The sequence below is a fragment of the Salarias fasciatus genome, chromosome 20, assembly GCF_902148845.1.
Source record: "Salarias fasciatus chromosome 20, fSalaFa1.1, whole genome shotgun sequence".
Taxonomy (NCBI): Eukaryota; Metazoa; Chordata; class Actinopteri; order Blenniiformes; family Blenniidae; genus Salarias; species Salarias fasciatus.
Window position 1 is genome coordinate 27,062,695 of NC_043764.1, and position 18,873 is coordinate 27,081,567.

At 46.8% G+C, this 18,873-nt stretch overlaps 2 protein-coding genes across 4 annotated transcripts; both read right to left on the reverse strand.

The window, feature by feature from the left end:
• Nucleotides 1–122: 122 nt before the first annotated feature.
• Nucleotides 123–7,384, reverse strand: slc35a2 (solute carrier family 35 member 2). 2 transcript variants are annotated; one of them, XM_030118919.1, is made up of 6 exons: nucleotides 7,020–7,384; nucleotides 5,794–5,976; nucleotides 5,401–5,552; nucleotides 5,199–5,321; nucleotides 4,488–5,074; nucleotides 123–553 (listed from the first exon to the last, which is right to left on the reverse strand). In XM_030118919.1, the coding sequence occupies exons 1-6, from the start codon at nucleotides 7,081–7,083 to the stop codon at nucleotides 529–531; spliced, it is 1,134 nt and encodes a 377-aa protein (XP_029974779.1). In that variant the 5' UTR covers nucleotides 7,084–7,384; the 3' UTR covers nucleotides 123–528. The 2 variants fall into 2 exon arrangements, with proteins under 2 accessions (XP_029974779.1, XP_029974778.1); XM_030118918.1 differs by lacking the exon at nucleotides 123–553 and adding an exon at nucleotides 2,747–3,703 and having other exon boundaries at nucleotides 7,020–7,383.
• An 8,200-nt stretch (nucleotides 7,385–15,584) lies between these two features.
• LOC115408259 (uncharacterized) lies at nucleotides 15,585–18,698 on the reverse strand. Of its 2 annotated transcripts, XM_030118907.1 has the most exons (3): nucleotides 18,560–18,698; nucleotides 18,257–18,322; nucleotides 15,585–18,112 (listed from the first exon to the last, which is right to left on the reverse strand). In XM_030118907.1, the coding sequence occupies exon 3, from the start codon at nucleotides 17,752–17,754 to the stop codon at nucleotides 16,150–16,152; it is 1,605 nt and encodes a 534-aa protein (XP_029974767.1). In that variant the 5' UTR covers nucleotides 17,755–18,112; nucleotides 18,257–18,322; nucleotides 18,560–18,698; the 3' UTR covers nucleotides 15,585–16,149. The 2 variants fall into 2 exon arrangements, with proteins under 2 accessions (XP_029974767.1, XP_029974766.1); XM_030118906.1 differs by having other exon boundaries at nucleotides 18,257–18,698.
• Nucleotides 18,699–18,873: the final 175 nt, after the last annotated feature.

The following is an 18,873-nucleotide window of genomic DNA, read 5'->3' on the forward strand; positions in this document are numbered from 1 at the left end:
ACTACAATACCTTCAAACTCATTTTTTTCTTTTTAGAAAACGAAGTATTTTTTTTATTTAGAAACGTTTACTCTAACCTTTCATAATAAATAGTGAATTCATTTTCCCCTTAAAACCAAATTTTATTTTCACAAAGTTTCACATTAGAAAATACTTTGTTACACAGTAGAAAAAAAAACATTCATTGTGAAAATATGACAAAGTAAGACAAGAAGTTGAGTTTAAAAGTAAAAGTATAAAGTTTACTGTAGCACTTCTTTATTTCAGTACTTAACACTTATTTTGAAATACTTTCACGAAACTTAACGCTTTAAAAAAAGTAACAGAAATGTTATAAATACAGAAATACAAAACTGGTTATAATTCATCTCTGGAATAAAATCCATGATGTCTTACTTTGAAATGCAGGGATGTTTTTTTAGTTAAATAAATGAAATGTTGAAATATAAAAAGTATATAAAATAGTATAAAAAAAAAAGGCTCTGTAATACTGTTGGGACTGAAGCGGAGGAGGAAACGTCTGGAAACTCAGCTCAGCTTCTTTTGTTTGGACCTGCAGGAGAAGAGAGAGGAAGAGGAGGAAGAAGAGGGCAAGAGGTTAGCCTTCAGGAGCTTCCACTTCGAACCAGCGCTGTTCGCAATGAGCTCTGGTGCTAACAACTGGAGATGAATCATTAAAATGAGTTATCAGACAACAGGTAATCATTGCTAGTTATTAGCTCTGATGTTAGCTAAAATGCTAACATGATTGCTAACTTATTATGCTAACGACAAAAAGAGGAAGATTAAAGTGTTAGCAGCTATAATGCTAACATTAAACTCAGATTATTAGTTTAATGTTATCACTATAGCTGCTAATATTAAAAAAAATGCTAATATGTGAAAAATTAGGATGAAAGTACATCAGCACTTATAATGCAAAAGTAGTAATAGGCTCCGAAGCTAACACATGAAAAGTTATGATAGAAGTGCCTTACCAGCTGAAATGCTAACATGCTAAAATCAGTCGCACTGAAAAGGGTGAATTCAGTTTTCAGCTTAAATGTAGGAAAATAATCAGGGTATTTCCTGGACTTGAAACTTTTCTTACATTTCCACAAGAACCAGAAGCGTCCGTTAACAGGAGCCGCTGCAGAACGGGGCCCAGAGAGTCCAAAAATCAGACCTCCATGTACTTTATATTTATTAGAGAAATAAATATTTTATTTATAAGTTTAAATTACAAAATTCATTTCAAATGAGCAGTAACTTATTTTTACATCAATTATAAATAAAACTTTTTTTTTTTTTTTTATGCATTCCCAATAAAAAATAATGGACCAATACCAATATCAGCTTAATACTGCATGGAGTAGTTGTGACTGAAAAGATCACTTCAACCATTCAAAGTTCTTAATTTTTGGTAATTTTCTATTGATAAATTTATATCACAAAATCATGTAATCATTTTTAAAGCATATTCAAATAAATGGACACAAAATTTTCCAAAAATGTTTATTTTACTAAATCAACTTTTTTATTTTAGTGCAGAAAAAGTTTATTTTGGCATTAAAGTGACACATTTTTGTCTTCTAGCTGCAGTAAATAAACTTTATAGAACATAAATAATGTGATTTTTTTTCCCTCCAAAAATCAACAGAAAATAAACCACACAAAAACAAAAATATACGGCCACTCCAGGCTTAATAAAAAAAAAAAAAAGTTTCAAACTCTGGATCCTTTTCTCTGAAAAAGAAAAAGAAAAAAAATTAAAGAAAAAAATTCCCACCGATTATTCTTTTAAAAAAAAACACACATGCAGAATATCTTCACCAGACAAAAAAAAAGGTATAAAAATATTTGTCAGTGTAATCTCAAGCTTTTTTTTTGACAGTTACAAAAAAAAAAAAAGGTCTCCATAAAACATAAAACAAACATTTAGATTGAGTTTTTGTTCTCTTCCCATTCACAGTTTGATTTATAACTTCAGAAACTGGAGAGTAAAGCAAACATGTTGAGGTTTTTTAGTCTCCGAGTCGAGACGCAGCAACATTTTCTGACTTATTCACTAAAGTACTTAAGAATTTGTGTGAGAGGAATAACTATTACAATTTTAAACTTCTTTGCTTTTAAGAAAAGAAAAAAATCGTACTTTTAATGAGAAAAAAAAAGTCTTATTTTGTCGCAAAACTTTTTGAAAAACGAAGACAATTTCCGGCGCTTACTTTTGGCTTTTCTACGGCTCTCACACCTGCAGGCGGCGCCTCATGATCAGTTGTGACTGCGGATTCATGAAATACTGATTAGCCCTTCCTGTTTCTGAGACCTGAATTTATTCTTTCACAAAATTATACGGAATCAAATTAATGCTAAGAGTGTTTTAACCCAAAAACCACCCAGAAAATGAGCGTTAAGTAATTAGCTAGTTCGACAGAAACATCAGCAATAATGAGCTTACCTTGTATTTATTACCATAACTTTAATAGTGTGTGATTCATTTTGACACTTATCACCGTTACCATGGAAACGGCAAACATTCGATGCAGGCGTCTTCTTTTTTTCAAAATGATTTTGTGTGTTTTATCTGATGATAACATTGTCTAAACACTTGGTTTCTGATATCTGTTCTTCGTTAAGCCCACCAGATTCTTTCTCAGAAAGATCTGAATGTTGTGGACAAAACCCCGGTGGTCTGAGCCGCGGACCTCAGGAGACGAAAAAACCCTCAGGAGAAACAACGTAGAGACAAAAAAAAGCCACTTTCTAAATCCGCCTCCATCGAGCCGACTGAAACATTCGGGACGCCTCCGCCCGCCGTCTCCTTCAACGAGACGGCGCCGCGGGGGGCCGGTTTGGCGAGACGCGAGTGGACAGCTGTGATTGAGGGTTCCGATAAGAGACGCTCCGGTCGGCGAGCCCGGCGGACCGAAGCTGAGACACAATCGTATGGCTTCTGTACAGATGAGACGGGAAAAGGCACCGAACACAAACCGTCCGTCTGCAGGGACCCCGACGTTCCCGCCGCGCAGCCGCGTGCTAGCAAGACACGCTGATCCGGGTTCAGCGGCTCCCGTTCCAGGGCCCTCTAGTGGTCAGAGTAAATATGACGACAGCAATGTAGAGACGGGAGGTGAAGGAGCGGCTTCAAACATTCACAAATCTAAAGTGAGATTGTAACAACAACCAGAGTCGGACCTGTGGCGCCCTCTAGTGGTCAGACTAGATATGGCAGAAACCACGTACTCTGAGTAAAGCCAACTGGGAGGCGAGAACCAGAACAGGACTGCAGGGAACGTTTAAAGTATAAAGACAAAGTTTTCCAAGATTTAGAAGGGGCCGACTCGCTCACATCGACGACAATTAAAGAACTTTTTCCAACCGGAAACAAAGTCTTAACATCGTTGACTTCTTTCCAAAAACATGACCCTGACTATTCGGTAAAACTGGGTTGGGTTTTTGTGGCCTGCGACTCTTTGAGCCTCCGTGCGGCCGGTTTGCAGGTTTTTAAAAGTGTCGCGGCTGCGCGGTGACAACATGGGGGGTGGCGGGGGTCGAAGGATCAAGCCGCCGACGCCGCCGCGGTGACGAGCGCTCAGGTTTGCAGCGTAAGGCGTTTCTCCTCCGGCCCGTCAGTTTTAAGGCAGAGGGAGGCTTCCTGCTGCTGCTCCTTCTCCTGCTCCTTCAGTGTTAGGCAGACGGAGGAGACGCAGCTCCTCCGGGAGCTCTGAGGAGGAGACGGAGGGAGGAGAGGTTAGAGGTCAAGAGGAGGAACTCCTCCCTGTCACAGGAGGAGAAACGAGCTGAAGCGGGTCAGAAAGCTCAGGTGGGAAAAGTGATCCGGAGGAGGAGGAGTGAGTTTCTCCTGCGGTGGGTTCAGGTTCAGGTTTCACCTCGTCCTCTCCATCAGAGCACAGCGAGTTCAGGTAGCTCCTCCTTCTCCCCGTCAGAGGAGAGAGGAGCTGTAAAGTTTTAGAGTCAGGAGGGAGCAGAGCGCCTCCTCCTCCTGAAGTCTGAAGCCGAGAGAAGAGGTTAGAGATGACGATGAAGAGGAGGAGGAGGAGGACAGTGAGAACATCGCTCTGAAAAGGAGGTTCAGAAAGTTCAGGAGGGAAACAGGGCGCTTCCTCCTCTACTGCAGTCTTTAGTGGGGGAGGTCTTGTTTACTCCTGCTGAGTGAAAGCTCCAGAGAGCAGGAGGAGGAGGAGGAGGAGGAGGAGGAAGGAAGAGAAGGATTAACACTCATCACTGTTGGCTTTATTCAGTTTTCTTTGTAGAGCCCGAATCCTGTGACTTGTTAGCAGCAGCCAATCAGGAACAAGGAGGGGCGGGGCTTCCCTGTAGCAGATTAATAATAATAATAATAACCAGTTTCTTTAGTTCAGAGCTGAAGTGATGAATGTTAGGAGGAGGAGTCAGGAGCAGGAGCAGGAGGGTCACCCTCCCAGAGAGCAGCAGTGTGCACGGCGTGACCTTTGACCAGAGCAGACACACAGAATCACTTCACTGACTTTGGCAGGAACGCCTCCATCTCCACGTCTGCGTCCGCCCGGTCCGCCTTCGCCGAGGACGAGGAAGAAGAGGAGCTGAGGAAGAGCGGCCCGCCGGCCGGCCGGGGGAGGCTGTACATGTAGACGGCGCCGATGACGAGCCCCGCCCCTGCCGTGAAGAGCAGGTCCACGTGGAAGGCGAACAGGTAGACGGACATCACCGTGGAGACGATGATGGAGAAGGAGGTGGCGAAGCCCTTCAGGATGTTGTCGGCGTACTTGACCACCACCGCCACCAGCAGGCCGCCGAACGCCTGGTTGAAGATGACGCACCACACCATGCCGGTGTACCCGAACAGGAAGCCCCGCTCGGCGACGGCGGCGCCGTCGTTCCACCACAGTCCCAGCATGCCCAGCGCCGTGCCGAAGATGCCCAGCTGCACGTTCCTCACCCACACCGAGGCGGCGCTGCCCTTCAGGATCTTCTCGAAGTACACGCCGGCGAAGCCCGACGACAGGCAGCTGACGACCACGGCCACCAGGCCCACCATGTAGTTCTGCTGCGACGAGTCCCGGCCCGACGCCTCTTTGTTGGCCTCCTGCTGCACCTGAGGGAACGCAGCCGACTTTCAAAACATGACTGACGGGAGCACAGGTCAAACAGCGCGCCATCGCATACGTCAAACATCTGAAACAGGTCGGACTGGGTCGGGCAGCGAGGCCGGCAGTTACCTGAACGACGGCCACGCCGGCGAAAAGCAGCAGCAGAGACACCCACTGAACCCTGGAGAGGGACTTCCGGAGCATCAGCACGCTGAACAGCGCCGTGGTCAGGATCTTCAGCTGGTACGTCACCTGGGGGGCAGGGGGGAGACACATCATAAAAACCACTCTGTTCTCAGAGTGGGGGGCGGTGGAGGAGGGGGGGACTCACCTGGAAGGTGGCGGCGGGAAGGTTGGAGATGGCGATGTACTGCAGGTTGTTCTGCAGCGTGTAGATGAGCGAAGGGACGGCCATTTTTAGAGTGTCGCTGTACTGATAAACCACACAGTCCAACAGGAAGGACAAGGTCTCCCTCACACTGACTGCAAACACACACACACACACACACACACAAATCATAAATACTGTCAAGCCATTTCAGACCACTTTGCATCGTTACTAGACGTTTCTTTGTTTTTGTGGTCATGTCTCAAGGAGTCAAGGTTGAGGTGTTGAGCTCTCGAGGCGTCGAGGCTTTGAGATGCCAAGATAGATGTCCTCGTCTCGCCTGTCGTTGACATGGCTGTGTCATTTCGGGTGTGTGGTGCATCTGTGCGTACGTACATCTCTTCTGCAGCAGGATGATGAACAGACACGTGGTGACCTTCAGCACCTCCGCCATTACAACGGCCGACGTGGTGAAGAAGCGGTCGCCGGGTAATGTGCGGACGTAGCGGATGCTGAGGATGAGCGAGGCGTTCTGCACCACCAGAACCGCAAGGCTGATGTACTTCAACCTCCTGTTGGCTGGAGGACACAGAGAGCGGGGCAGAAATGAGCCGACAACCGACAACTGCCCCACGTCCCAAATCCAAAGATACAAACATTTTCTGGAGAAATGACCCAAATCCAGACATCCAGCCAAACAATTACCTCAGACTAATCAGATATTTCACATAGAGCATCTTCCTCAACTAACAACCAGATTATAGAGCATCTTCCTCCATTAACATCCAGATTATAGAGCATCTTCCTCCGTTAACATCCAGATTATAGAGCATCTTCCTCCGTTAACATCCAGATTATAGAGCATCTTCCTCCGTTAACATCCAGATTATAGAGCATCTTCCTCCGTTAACATCCAGATTACAGAGCATCTTGCTCCGTTAACATCCAGATTATAGAGCATCTTCCTCCTCTAACAGATTATAGAGCATCTTCCTCAACTAACAACCAGATTATAGAGCATCTTCCTCCGTTAACATCCAGATTATAGAGCATCTCCCTCCGTTAACATCCAGATTATAGAGCATCTTCCTCTGTTAACATCCAGATTATAGAGCATCTTCCTCCTCTAACGACCAGATTATAGAGTATTTTCCTCTCTTTAAGTTATACAACTAGCTGCATCTACTCTTAAATAAACTAACAACTACTTCAGAGGGTGTGCTCGGAGCGCCTGAACAACATATTTGCATAAGGCTCGTAAGAAGAAAGGAGTGTGTGTTCTCGGCAGAGGTGTGTGTGTGTGTGTGTTTGTTTGTGTGAGTCGACCCTACACGTCAGCATTCACCCAACTCTGCTCTGTTTATTTTGACAAGTCCCCCACTGACGGGTTGACACCTGTTTATTTAGACTTGTTAACTTCTACAGTTGGTTAGCAGAGCAGCTACTTAGCTAGCATGCATCTCCTGCGATACTAAAAGAGACAAACTGAGTTTAATTGAACTGAATGGCATTTTAGTTGTTTGAAAGTTATCCGTAACGCAGCCGCACACTGTCCCCGAGTTCAGAGCAGCGGGGCCCGGGAGACGCTGCTCCGCTCTCCGGCCCCCGCTCCCTCCACTCACCGTCGCTCTGACCCCGGCTCGCCGCCCTCTCCTCCGCCGCGCCGCTGCGGTTCCCTCCGGCCATGCTGCGCTCGCTGTGCCCGCCGCCCGGACCGGACGCGTCTTCGCCCCGCCGCCTGCTAGGCTAACGCTCCGCTGGCCTCCGAGCTACTCCCCGTCCCCGCTCACGGTGTGGAAGCCGTGGCAGGAGCTCCGGTCTCCGGCTCGCTGTTCGGGTGAACACCGGAGGAGGCCGTGGCTTTGACGGAGCGGGCCCGTGCGTGGAACCGGAGGAGGCTACCGGGGGACCGAGCGGACCATGAGAGGGTGAACGATGTGGAGGCTCCAGGTATCCCGGAAGCTACATTCAGGGACTACCCGAGCCGAGAGGACCCGAGTGGAACCGAGAGAAACCGAGAGAAACCGAGAGAAGCCGAAATGAACCGAGAGAGACAGGAGCCGAAATTAACCGAGAGGAACCGACAAAAGCCGAGGTGAACCGAGATACAGCGGGAGCCTCCATCTACATCAGGGCTACTCAACTTACCACTGCTCATGGGCCACATAGAGAAACATCTCTGTTTGCGTGGGCCGCAACCTAAGTTTGCTCATTTATATGACTGAATTATGTAAAAGACATTTAAATAATGTAAGTAATATTCAATAATGAAATTTTAAATGCATTACAATAGAAAGACAACTACATTAGTCTTTTGTAAAACTAAAATAAGACTTTGTTCAAAATACATTACACTAAGCCTTATAGATCTATTTGTGGCTGTTTTCTGCATTTCCAATAAAAAGCAAAAAGGTGAAATGGCATGACATTTAAAAAAAGTCAGATATCAAATTAAAAAATGAGGCTTTATTCACAAATATGAATATACTTACTACACATATTAGCATTTTTTGTAACAAAACATAAGTATTTTTTTTTTAAGTTTTTAAAATATTTTTCAAGCAATGCGTTTAAGAAATTCACTAAATTACAACAAAAAAGCAGGTCTTTTTCCACAAAAAGGTAAATAAATTAAGGGATTCTTTATAAATATAATTGGCCTACTCCTGCAAAAAATAAATGAAGTAAAAATTAAATCTTGTGCATCACAAAAAAGATCACCGGTGGCAAAAAAACAATCATTTTAAAGCATATAAACAGGTGACCTACTTTTTGGAGAACAATGTAACCAAATGACAGAAAAAAAACACACAGGTGTGCATTACTCACAGAAACTGTGCACAACAGGCAGCCCTGACAGAAGAGGTCAAAGCTAAAACTATTACACTCACTTGGAATCAGGACGATGTATCACATTTCTTAGCAAAGTCCAATACACGTAGGATTTATAATAAGAAAAACAAAACTTTCGGAAGTGTCTCAGTGACAGAACAGTGGCAGTGTTGTCACAGGTTGAGTGGTGCAGTCCTACTGTAATAAATTAAATTCGTGACAGCTGTCGCGGCGACGCTGAAGATTCGCTCGTTTAGGAATGGACGGTTTTAGGCAAAGAAGGCACACTGGTTTGTTATTTACTTCCAGAAAAGCAAATTCTTCCTCCCATGACGGTTGAAATTTCCTGTGTTCATCGCATAACTTTAGTTTAATTTTACCGGCGGCAGCCATGAACTCCACTGTGATCGGTCTTCTTCGAGTCTTTTGTTTTTGGCGGTGAGCAAACAGCCTATTGGCGCATTACCGCCACCAGGTGGTACAGCCCCACAGTTGCAACACTTATCTGCCTGTTGTCAGGGGGATACAGTCAGGTCGGCACCACTCCAAGTCGGCCCCGGCCAACTCGGCACCGCCCCGGGATACAGTCAACTCGGCATCAAGCCAACTCGGCATCAAGCCAAGTCGGCATCAAGCCAAGTCGGCCTCACGGGCGTTGGGGCTCTCGAGTGACCGAGTTGGACGGTGCGGACTTGACTGTAAGCTGCTTACCAACTCGGCCAAAAGCGTCTTTCTTTTTTTTTCAATCACGATGGTGGATAATGTACCTGGGAGCTTCATGTTTGACGTCCGAGTAGCTTAGCTACAAGCGCGCAGCGCTTAGCGGCTGTCTGGTCATGTGACCGGTCCCAAGGCATTCTGGGAATCGTAGTGCAGCGATGCCGGCTGCGCCGCGACGATTTGCAGTTTTTTTCGTGCCGGCAGCGCCGCTTCTCCTCACGTAGCAGGCAGGGGACTGGAGGACAAACTGTGTGGTTATGGTGACTGACAGGTTAGAGGTGGAGAATGGACCTGGAGCTTCATGGTTGACGTCCTGTTTGAACCGAGTAGCTTAGCTACGAGCGCACAGCGCGAGCGGCTGTCTGGTCATGTGACCAGATCATGTGACCGGCATGTGATCCGCGAACGCTGCATGATCAAACCAGTCGCCTGCATTATAATTTTATTGTAATGTTCTCCACCCCTGAAGTTTGGTCAGCCAGTACAATTAATTTATTTTTACCCAATCAGTGGAAACCTAGAAAGACCGAAGCTGCATGACGAACTCGATCATACTTGTTGTATTTCATCCCAGCCACAACATAATACCTGTATTGCATTATGCTTATGCTGATTTGTTCATTTCTGATCAACATTGTTAGTTTATCAGTCATTATTCTTTTCTTTAACAAACATTGTCATTTGCAAAAGCATGTATTTTGTTGTAAATGTTGTTTGCCCGCCATCTAGTGTGCGTCAACAGTAATAGCAACTGGGACTGTAATATCAAACGATTACCAGTAGTACATGTTAAGCTGTTCATGTGGTTTCTTGGCGTTCATAAGCTCATAAACGTAGCCCTCCGGTAAAATATTATATACATTTCATTTCACTGAAATGACGGTCGTCATGTTTACATTTAAATCACGTGTCAAACTCCAGTCCTCAGGAGCGGTGATCCTACATGTTTTAGATCTAATTGTAAATCTAACTGTACTGGCTGACCAAACTTCAGGGGTGAAGAACATTACAATAAAATTATAATGCAGGCGACTGGTTTGATCATGCAGCGTTCGCGGATCACATGCCGGTCACATGATCTGGTCACATGACCAGACAGCCGCTCGCGCTGTGCGCTCGTAGCTAAGCTACTCGGTTCAAACAGGACGTCAACCATGAAGCTCCAGGTCCATTCTCCACCTCTAACCTGTCAGTCACCATAACCACACAGTTTGTCCTCCAGTCCCCTGCCTGCTACGTGAGGAGAAGCGGCGCTGCCGGCACGAAAAAAACTGCAAATCGTCGCGGCGCAGCCGGCATCGCTGCACTACGATTCCCAGAATGCCTTGGGACCGGTCACATGACCAGACAGCCGCTAAGCGCTGCGCGCTTGTAGCTAAGCTACTCGGACGTCAAACATGAAGCTCCCAGGTACATTATCCACCATCGTGATTGAAAAAAAAAGAAAGACGCTTTTGGCCGAGTTGGTAAGTGTAACTGGTGTCTGTCGTTCTGCGTTGTGGATTGCAAATACAGACTCCAGGAAACAGGTTTCTTGATCAAAACTTCTTTATCTCTGATCGTGCATGAGGGCTCTGACCAGATATATATATGAGAAAAAAACAAAACCAAACGAACAAAAACCCCAAACAAAACTCAAAACACATCAATTAAACAATACATTAAAGAACATAATAAAGAAGAACTACTGTTGTACCTGTGAATATGGACAGAGTACACGTGAGCTGCTGCACATGAGCTTTTCAGCACGTCTCTTCTCTTTCTAATAGATGGGGAAAAAAGCAAGCACGTTAAAGGAAGCTAATGCTAACTAGCGCTAGCCTCCAACCCGCAACGTGATCCGAAAATGCACTTCACAGACCGAACCTTAAAAAAACTGAACCGTGATGGGTCCAACATAAAACAGAACCCCCCCAAAATGCCCAACGTAGCACTTAAAACGCAATTAATAACTTAAAAAAAATAAAACTGCGCAGGAGCGGCTGAAGCTGCAGCTTACCTCTGATCGTGCATGAGGGCTCTGACCAGAGTAGGCATGCGCAGGATACGTCACTGCGCCACCCAGTGCACGCACACGCACAAGCACAACAGTCAGAACTCATAAAGCACAATAAATGAAGGATTTTAGTGAAACTCAAATTAATGATATGTTACATTCACCCCACTTGGATGTCACTAAAATCATCACACATAAAACTTGAACCAGGATCTATGACAATGCTGACAACACATACCATACTGGACCGGACAACACAAAAAAAATCCATCATATGAAATCAGTTAGAAACTATCTGTAAAACAGATCAAAAGAAGTAAAAGGTTGATCAGGCCTTTAACCCTTTAGGAAAACAGAGGTGCAGCCTACACCTCAGAATAACTGGTCCCTCACGCATACATGTCAAACTCAGTCTCACAAATCATAGATCCATAAAAAACAGAAAACCTCACTTCATATTAATAACTATACTACAGAATGAGCCGTATCTGGCTGAGACCAAAAAATAGGCTTCTGAAACATACTCTCAATCAGTCTGTTGACAGACTTGACCACTCTGCCTGCTCTGGTAACAACCCTGTCCTGAACTGCAACGCCATCAGAACCATGTGGCAACTCTTGCTGGGGGTCAGTATGTCGTTCACCAGAAGTCTGCAGCAAGTCAGAGTCAAGATTTGGGACAGTCTGCAAGTCAGCAGGAGAGCAGTCTTGATTAAGGACTGGATCAGTTTCAGTTTTGCTGTCAAAGGGGGGATCGACTGGAATGGAGTCCGACGCGGGTCGGGTCCCAACCAAGTCAGCAGAAGAATCCACACCCACGGTGACAGTCCTGGTCTGTGTCTCGGCAAATTCAGAAAAGTCAGGAGCAAATCCAGTATTATCAGTGTCCACACCAACAGGGTGTGCATCAGACATGTCCGATAGTTGAGAAGCGAGCTCCTCCGCTCTCACAACTCCATCAACCCGATCAGAGTTCAGCACCCATACAGATGTCCGCCCCTGAGAGGATTCCATCTCCAGGCTACTCAGGCCATCAGTTCCTCCATAGGCGCTGAGACAATCATCTTCATCAGAAAACACATCAGAAGGTTGATTCTCCAGTGTATCCCGGACAGGGAGGAAATTGACATCCAATAGCAGATTCCTGTGCACAACCTTGGACTGGCCGGAAGCATCACTGATCTTGTAGATGTGATTTGTGGAGTTTCTTTCAACCACTGTGTACACCACCGGTTCCCACTTGTCAGCCAGTTTCTTCTTCCCACGCTCCCCTTTATTAGCGAGAAGCACACGATCTCCAACATTCAGTGAGACACCCCTGACTTTTTTGTTATATTGACAGGCCTGATGTTTCTGTTCTTTCGCAGCATGTTGCTGTGCGATCTGGGCAGCCTCAGATAGATAGGACATAAGAGTCCTTGAGTAGCTGCTGAAATCAGTCACGACTGGATCATGCAAAGCAGACTTGAACATAATATCAACGGGGAGCCTGGGGATGCGGCCAAACATCAGGTGGAAAGGGGCAAAGCCAGTGGTCTCATGCACAGTGGCATTGTAGGCAAACGTCAATGTCTGTATCTGTTGAGGCCATTCCTGCTTAGTCTTCAAGGGGAGTGCACGTAACATACTGCCAAGTGTACGGTTAAACCTTTCCGTGCCCCCATTGCCCATTGGGTGATAGGCAGTTGTGTGGGACTTGGCCACACCAGACAGCTGCAACAGTTCAGACAGTAACTCACTCTCAAAGCTGGGTCCCTGGTCTGAGTGAATGCGCTCTGGGAAACCATACACACAGAAAACACAGTCCCACAGCTTCCTGGCAACCTGCTTTGCGGTCTGGTTTCTGCAGGGAAAGGCATAAGCCATCTTGGTGAAGTGGTCGGTTGCCACCAGAACATCAACAGATCTTTTGTTTTTGTCTTCTGCTGTCCAGAAATCAATGCAGACCAGCTCCATAGGTGCTGTGGTCTTAATGCTTTCCAGTGGGGCTCGTGCTGCAGGCTCTGGAGTCTTGGCGAGCACACACCTCTCACAACAGCGTACATACTCTTTCACATCTCTCTGAATGGTAGGCCAAAAGAAGCGCTGCCTCGCCAGGTGGAGGGTTCTGACCTGACCCTGGTGCCCTGCCAAATCATGAACGCCCTTGAGCGCCATTTCTCTCAAGCTCGCAGGCAACACCAACTGAAGCCTTCTTGTCCTATGCACATGGTCCCGTGATTCTCTGTACAAAACCCCATCCTGGATCTTGAGCCTCTCCCAGTGTTTCAACAGGGCCAGTGCCCCAGCGGTCATCGTGTGTCTGTCCCGCCTGGAAGGACGTCTTTTGTGGGTGATGAACGGCAGAACACAGGAGATGGTGGGATCTTTCAGTTGCTCAGCCTCTAACTCATGCAAGGAGATCGCAGGTAAGGTGTCCTGACCAACTGGCTGCAGCCGCTGAACATGTTGGGCAAGGTGGGCCACCCTGTGCTTCATGCCACTCTCCCAATCACCATGATATGACAGGATGGCTTTGACTTCTGGAGTGCTGCAAAAGCCCATCATGTCTGGAGCATGTGTGGACTGCTGAACCACCTGAAGACATTGGGCACCAATTCGCAGAGCATCCTGCACCTTGTCAGCCTCCGCACATTCTGCTTCTTTCACCAAGTCAATGTAAGGCTCATGAATGAGACGCATGCCGATGGACGAGGTAAAGGGGACACGACTAAGTGCATCAGCCACGACGTTTTTGGGACCCGGGATGTACTTCAGGTCAAAACTGTATGATGACAGTTTGGCCACCCACCTTTGTTCATATGCATCAAGCTTTGGCTTGGTCAGTACATGAGTGAGTGGATTATTGTCTGTCCATACTGTGAAATTGTGTCCTTTGAGCCAATGGCTGAACTTCTCCGAGATGCACCACTTCAGAGCCATAAACTCAAGTCGATGTGCTGGATACCGCTGCTGCGACTTGCTGAGGGCTTTACTAGCAAAAGCAATGGGTCGGACTTTGTCCTCCCCAGCAGGCAGCTGGGACAACACAGCACCCAGTCCATCTAAAGACGCATCCACAGACAAGATGAAAGGTCTGGAGAAGTCTGGATGAGCCAAGACAGCACAGTTGATGAGTTCATTTTTGAGTCTGTGAAAGGCCGCTTCACATGCAGGAGTCCAGTCAGTGGCAGTCAACTTTCTGAACATGCCAGCATTTTTACTGGGCCGACCAGGCTTTTTATTTCTCTTCTGGCCAGCCGTCAGCGCAAACAAAGGCTTAGCAATTGCTGAACATCCAGGAATGAAACTCTGGTAGAAGAAGACCATGCCTAAGAAGGACTTGAGCTTCTTCACGGAAGGAGTGCAGCCATCCTCCTCCATCACAGCTTCCTTTGGCATCGCTGCAATCACTTCCACTTTAGCAGGATCCACTGCAACACCACTCTGATCAATGACATGTCCAAGAAATTTGACAGACGTACGCAACAAATGACATTTCTTGGGACTGAGTTTGAGATTGTTGTCTCTCAATCTTTGGAACACAACTCTGAGCCGGCCGAGTGCTTCCTCTTCAGTTGGTGCAAAGACAAGAAGATCATCCAGGTAACAGAGCAAACTGGTAAAGTTGAGATCTCCAAAAATGTTCAACATCATTCGCATGAACGAAGCTGGGCTGTTGCATAACCCTTGTGGCATTCTGTTATACTCATACAGGCCAACAGGTGTTGTGAAGGCAGTGTATTTCTTATCTTCTTCGCACATGGGGATGTTGTAAAACCCAGAGGTCAAATCCATCGTGCTAAAGAAGGCATTACCACCCAGGGCTGCAAGACAATCTGCTTGATGAGGAAGTGGATGGGCGTCTTTCAGAGTCCGTGCATTCAGCCATCTGAAGTCTGTGCAGATTCTCAGGCTGCCATCTTTCTTCCACACCATGACAAGAGGAGAAGCATAATCGCTGATGGACTTGCGAATGATACCTTTCTCCTCCATGTCTGTGAGAACTTGGCGAAGTTTCTGGTAATGAGCAGGTGGTACCCGTCTATATGGCATGCGGAATGGGCGGTCGTCTGTCAGACGAATGCGATGCACATATCTGGTAGCTTCCCCACAGTCAAGCGAGTGTCTCGAGAAAATATCCTCAAACTCTTCAACAAGCTCAGAAAGTTTTCTCTTAGCATGAGAACTGGCATGACACGCCTCAATGTCAAGGTCAGACAACCCCAGGTTGGAGAGTTTCCGTTTCAAATCAACTGGATCTGCAGATGATGGGCTGGTTTGAGGTCGGTATTTATCATCGAGTTTACATGAGCTTTGCTGGATTGACAAATCCTCCACCGCAATGCAGGGTGAAACATCAGCAATCTTGGCGTTTCGCTTCAAGGTGACTGGTTTGGATGACAGATTGGTAATCTTCATCGGTACCCACCGGTCTCCCCACATGGGTGTGATGAGTCGACCAACCAGAATATCCCTTGGTCTTGACTTGGAGGAGCTCGGTTCCACAATGACTGTGCTGCCTGGGGACACTGGCCCGTTGCCGGGCAACCTGCCCCACACCAAGTGTTCATGCTGGGGGAGCAGCGTGACAGCACTGGGCAGCCTCACGGTGCCTATCATGCTGGGAACTTCACCACCCCTCCATCTCGTTGTGCATGACATCATATCCAAAAAATGCTCATAGTCTGGAGGTGGATGCTTGCAGCCTGTAGACAGAAGCTTCCAGTAGTCATCATTTTCTCTCATAGAGCTCATAAGGTGCTTGACAACATTGGAACCAATGATGAGCTCATCACGCTGGCCTAAAACCACCAAAACTGGTACAATGCATTTTACTCCATAGACCGTTATTGTCAGGTCATAAATACATTTGGGGTGGGACTGCTTTCCCCCACACCCAACCAGTACTATTGTGTCTGCTGACTGTGGTTCCCCTACAAGGGCTCCAGCATCTCTAAGCCGACACTCAGCCTCTTCACTGAGAGTGCAAGCCATAGACCCGGAATCTATCATGCCCTTTAACGTGACCCTGTCATTCACTGAAACCTGCGTGTAGAATAATTCACTGAAAACTGGCACCTCTGTCTGTCCCTGTACCACCACCTTGTAGCCCTCCGGCATGACTGAACATGTGTTGACATAAAGGAGCTCGAGGTCTGACTCATCTCTGCAGAGGGTTGTAAGTCCACCTCCCACACCGCCCCTCTCCAAGTGTGGGTGTACTAGTTTTCCGAGTGTTGGCTGCGGCTGCCTGCAGTTTCACCCCTCGGAGTCTGGCCCTGTTTAGTGCAGTCTTTTTTCCAATGTCCAGGAGCGAAGCAGGACAGACACAGATTCTCCCTTCTGCAGTGCATAAGTGTTGAATGACTGGTGTCACCACAGACACGACAGTTCCGCCCTCGAAGTGGGCCTGAGGCTGGCCGTCGTGATGGCAGAGGCGCAGGAGCTGTAACCTGAATATTCTGGTGAGCCATAATCCGATCCAAAAGGCTGATAAGAGTATGCATGCCATTCACATCAAAATTCTGATTGGGGACCGGAGCCAGCTGGCCACGAACTGGTTCACAAATAGGACCAGTAGCTGGGCGAGATGGTGCTACTGGTGCAGACTCAGAAGTGGACACGTGCTGAAGAGATGTAGGCATCTGGGGAGGAGAAGGAGCAAGAACCGTAGGCGTACCTGGGATAAATTGGGCTGCTGTGGGTGAAAGCTGCGACGTAATGACTGAAGGTGTCATCGGGGCTGGCACTGTTCCAAATGTTGTGAATGCAGGTTGCTGGGAAGTGCATGGTGCAGGGGGGAGTTGTAACATTGAACTGACATGCTTTGGTTCTGACTGCTCCAATCCAGGCACTGCAGCTGTCTGAGTGTGACAGATACCTCGTCTCTGCGAGGCTTGAGTGCGGGACCTGAGCTCACGCTGGAAGCTGTCAATACGATCCTGGACCTCACTTGTGGTCCACTCTTCAGCTGCCTTGAAACTGAGTCTGTTGTAGAGGATAGGGTCTGGACAGTATTTAATGAACATCATAGCCACTTCACGTCCTGGATCTTCAATACTTCGGCCCTGTCTCCGTAAGCACTCATCAGCAATGTCAATGGCATTGTTCAGTCTAATCCAGTACTCCATAACTCCCTCATTTTGCTGTGGCTTGGTGTTGTAAAAGTCGGCCATCGGCATAGATGAGTAAGTCAAATCACTGAAATGTTGTTTCAGAATGTCAAAAATCAGCTCAGGGGTCTGGATGTGGTCAATAGAGTGGTTGTGGCGTAATGTAACCTTGACTACATCTTTTGCTTTTCCCCGTAGCCTAGCCAAAATCTCCTGTGACTGCTGATTTGTAGGGATGTCTCTTTTCAATAGATAGAGCTCCACCATTTCAACCCACTCACGAACAGAACATGTATCGCTGCTGTCACCTTTGAAAACTGGTGGCTCCTTAACATCAGAATGCATGACAAGTTTAAACCCAGATAAATTCAGCTCTGGTTTCTGTTCTGATTTCTGTTCCTCAATAAAAGTCGCAGCTGGAGCGGACTCACAAACATTCATGTCACCCTTCAATTGGTTAACAATAGATTGACCAATCTGATTGGCTAATTCAGAAATTAGAGTGCTTAACTCATCCTGCGGTGATGGCTGATGGGCATTCAACTCACAGGGGGGAACCTGCAGACGTGTGGAACAGAAATCAGGTGATCTCAACCCACCCACCTTAGGTGTCTGAACATCATCCCTGAAAAACCATCCTCTCCCTCTTCCCACATTGCAATATTCCTCCGCATCAGGAGGAATAGACCCACCTGAACCACTCGCTGGATGCATATTGAAATAGCACAGAAATAGCACAAAAATCCGTAACACTCCAAAATCAGAAATAACACAAAACTCCTGTATACTGTACAAAAAAATCACAACTGAATCAATACCCACAGCAGCTCCCTAACTTCAGCTGAGCAAATTAATCTTAAATGCAACTGTGTAGATATGTACATAAGGTTCCCCAAAAGGCAGAAAACAAACTTGAAAGGGATGCAGGAACTCCTCCGGCGATCGAGCTGGTGTCGATCCTTGTAGAATCCTGAAGGGTCACGGCACCAATGTAACTGGTGTCTGTCGTTCTGCGTTGTGGATTGCAAATACAGACTCCAGGAAACAGGTTTCTTGATCAAAACTTCTTTATCTCTGATCGTGCATGAGGGCTCTGACCAGATATATATATGAGAAAAAAACAAAACCAAACGAACAAAAACCCCAAACAAAACTCAAAACACATCAATTAAAACAATACATTAAAGAACATAATAAAGAAGAACTACTGTTGTACCTGTGAATATGGACAGAGTACACGTGAGCTGCTGCACATGAGCTTTTCAGCACGTCTCTTCTCTTTCTAATAGATGGGGAAAAAAGCAAGCACGTTAAAGGAAGCTAATGCTAACTAGCGCTAGCCTCCAACCCGCAACGTGATCCGAAAATGCACTTCACAGACCGAACCTTAAAAAAACTGAACCGTGATGGGTCCAACATAAAACAGAACCCCCCCAAAATGCCCAACGTAGCACTTAAAACGCAATTAATAACTTAAAAAAAATAAAACTGCGCAGGAGCGGCTGAAGCTGCAGCTTACCTCTGATCGTGCATGAGGGCTCTGACCAGAGTAGGCATGCGCAGGATACGTCACTGCGCCACCCAGTGCACGCACACGCACAAGCACAACAGTCAGAACTCATAAAGCACAATAAATGAAGGATTTTAGTGAAACTCAAATTAATGATATGTTACATAAGCAGCTTACAGTCAAGTCCGCACCGACCAACTCGGTCACTCGAGAGCCCCCCCCGCCCGCGAGGCCGACTTGGCTTGATGCCGACTTGGCTTGATGCCGAGTTGGCTTGATGCCGAGTTGACTGTATCCCGGGGCGGTGCCGAGTTGGCCGGGGC

Coding starts and splice junctions, on each gene's coding strand:
- slc35a2 (XM_030118918.1), bottom strand. CDS start 7,083: ATGGCCGGAGGGAACCGCAGCGGCGCGGCGGAGGAGAGGGCGGCGAGC. Junction 5,977..7,019: donor GAGCCGGGGTCAGAGCGACG/GTGAGTGGAGGG, acceptor TGTGTCCTCCAG/CCAACAGGAGGTTGAAGTAC. Junction 3,704..4,487: donor ATGGAGGCGTTCCTGCCAAA/GTCAGTGAAGTG, acceptor TCTCCTCCTCAG/AGCTCCCGGAGGAGCTGCGT.
- LOC115408259 (XM_030118907.1), bottom strand. CDS start 17,754: ATGCATCCAGCGAGTGGTTCAGGTGGGTCTATTCCTCCTGATGCGGAG.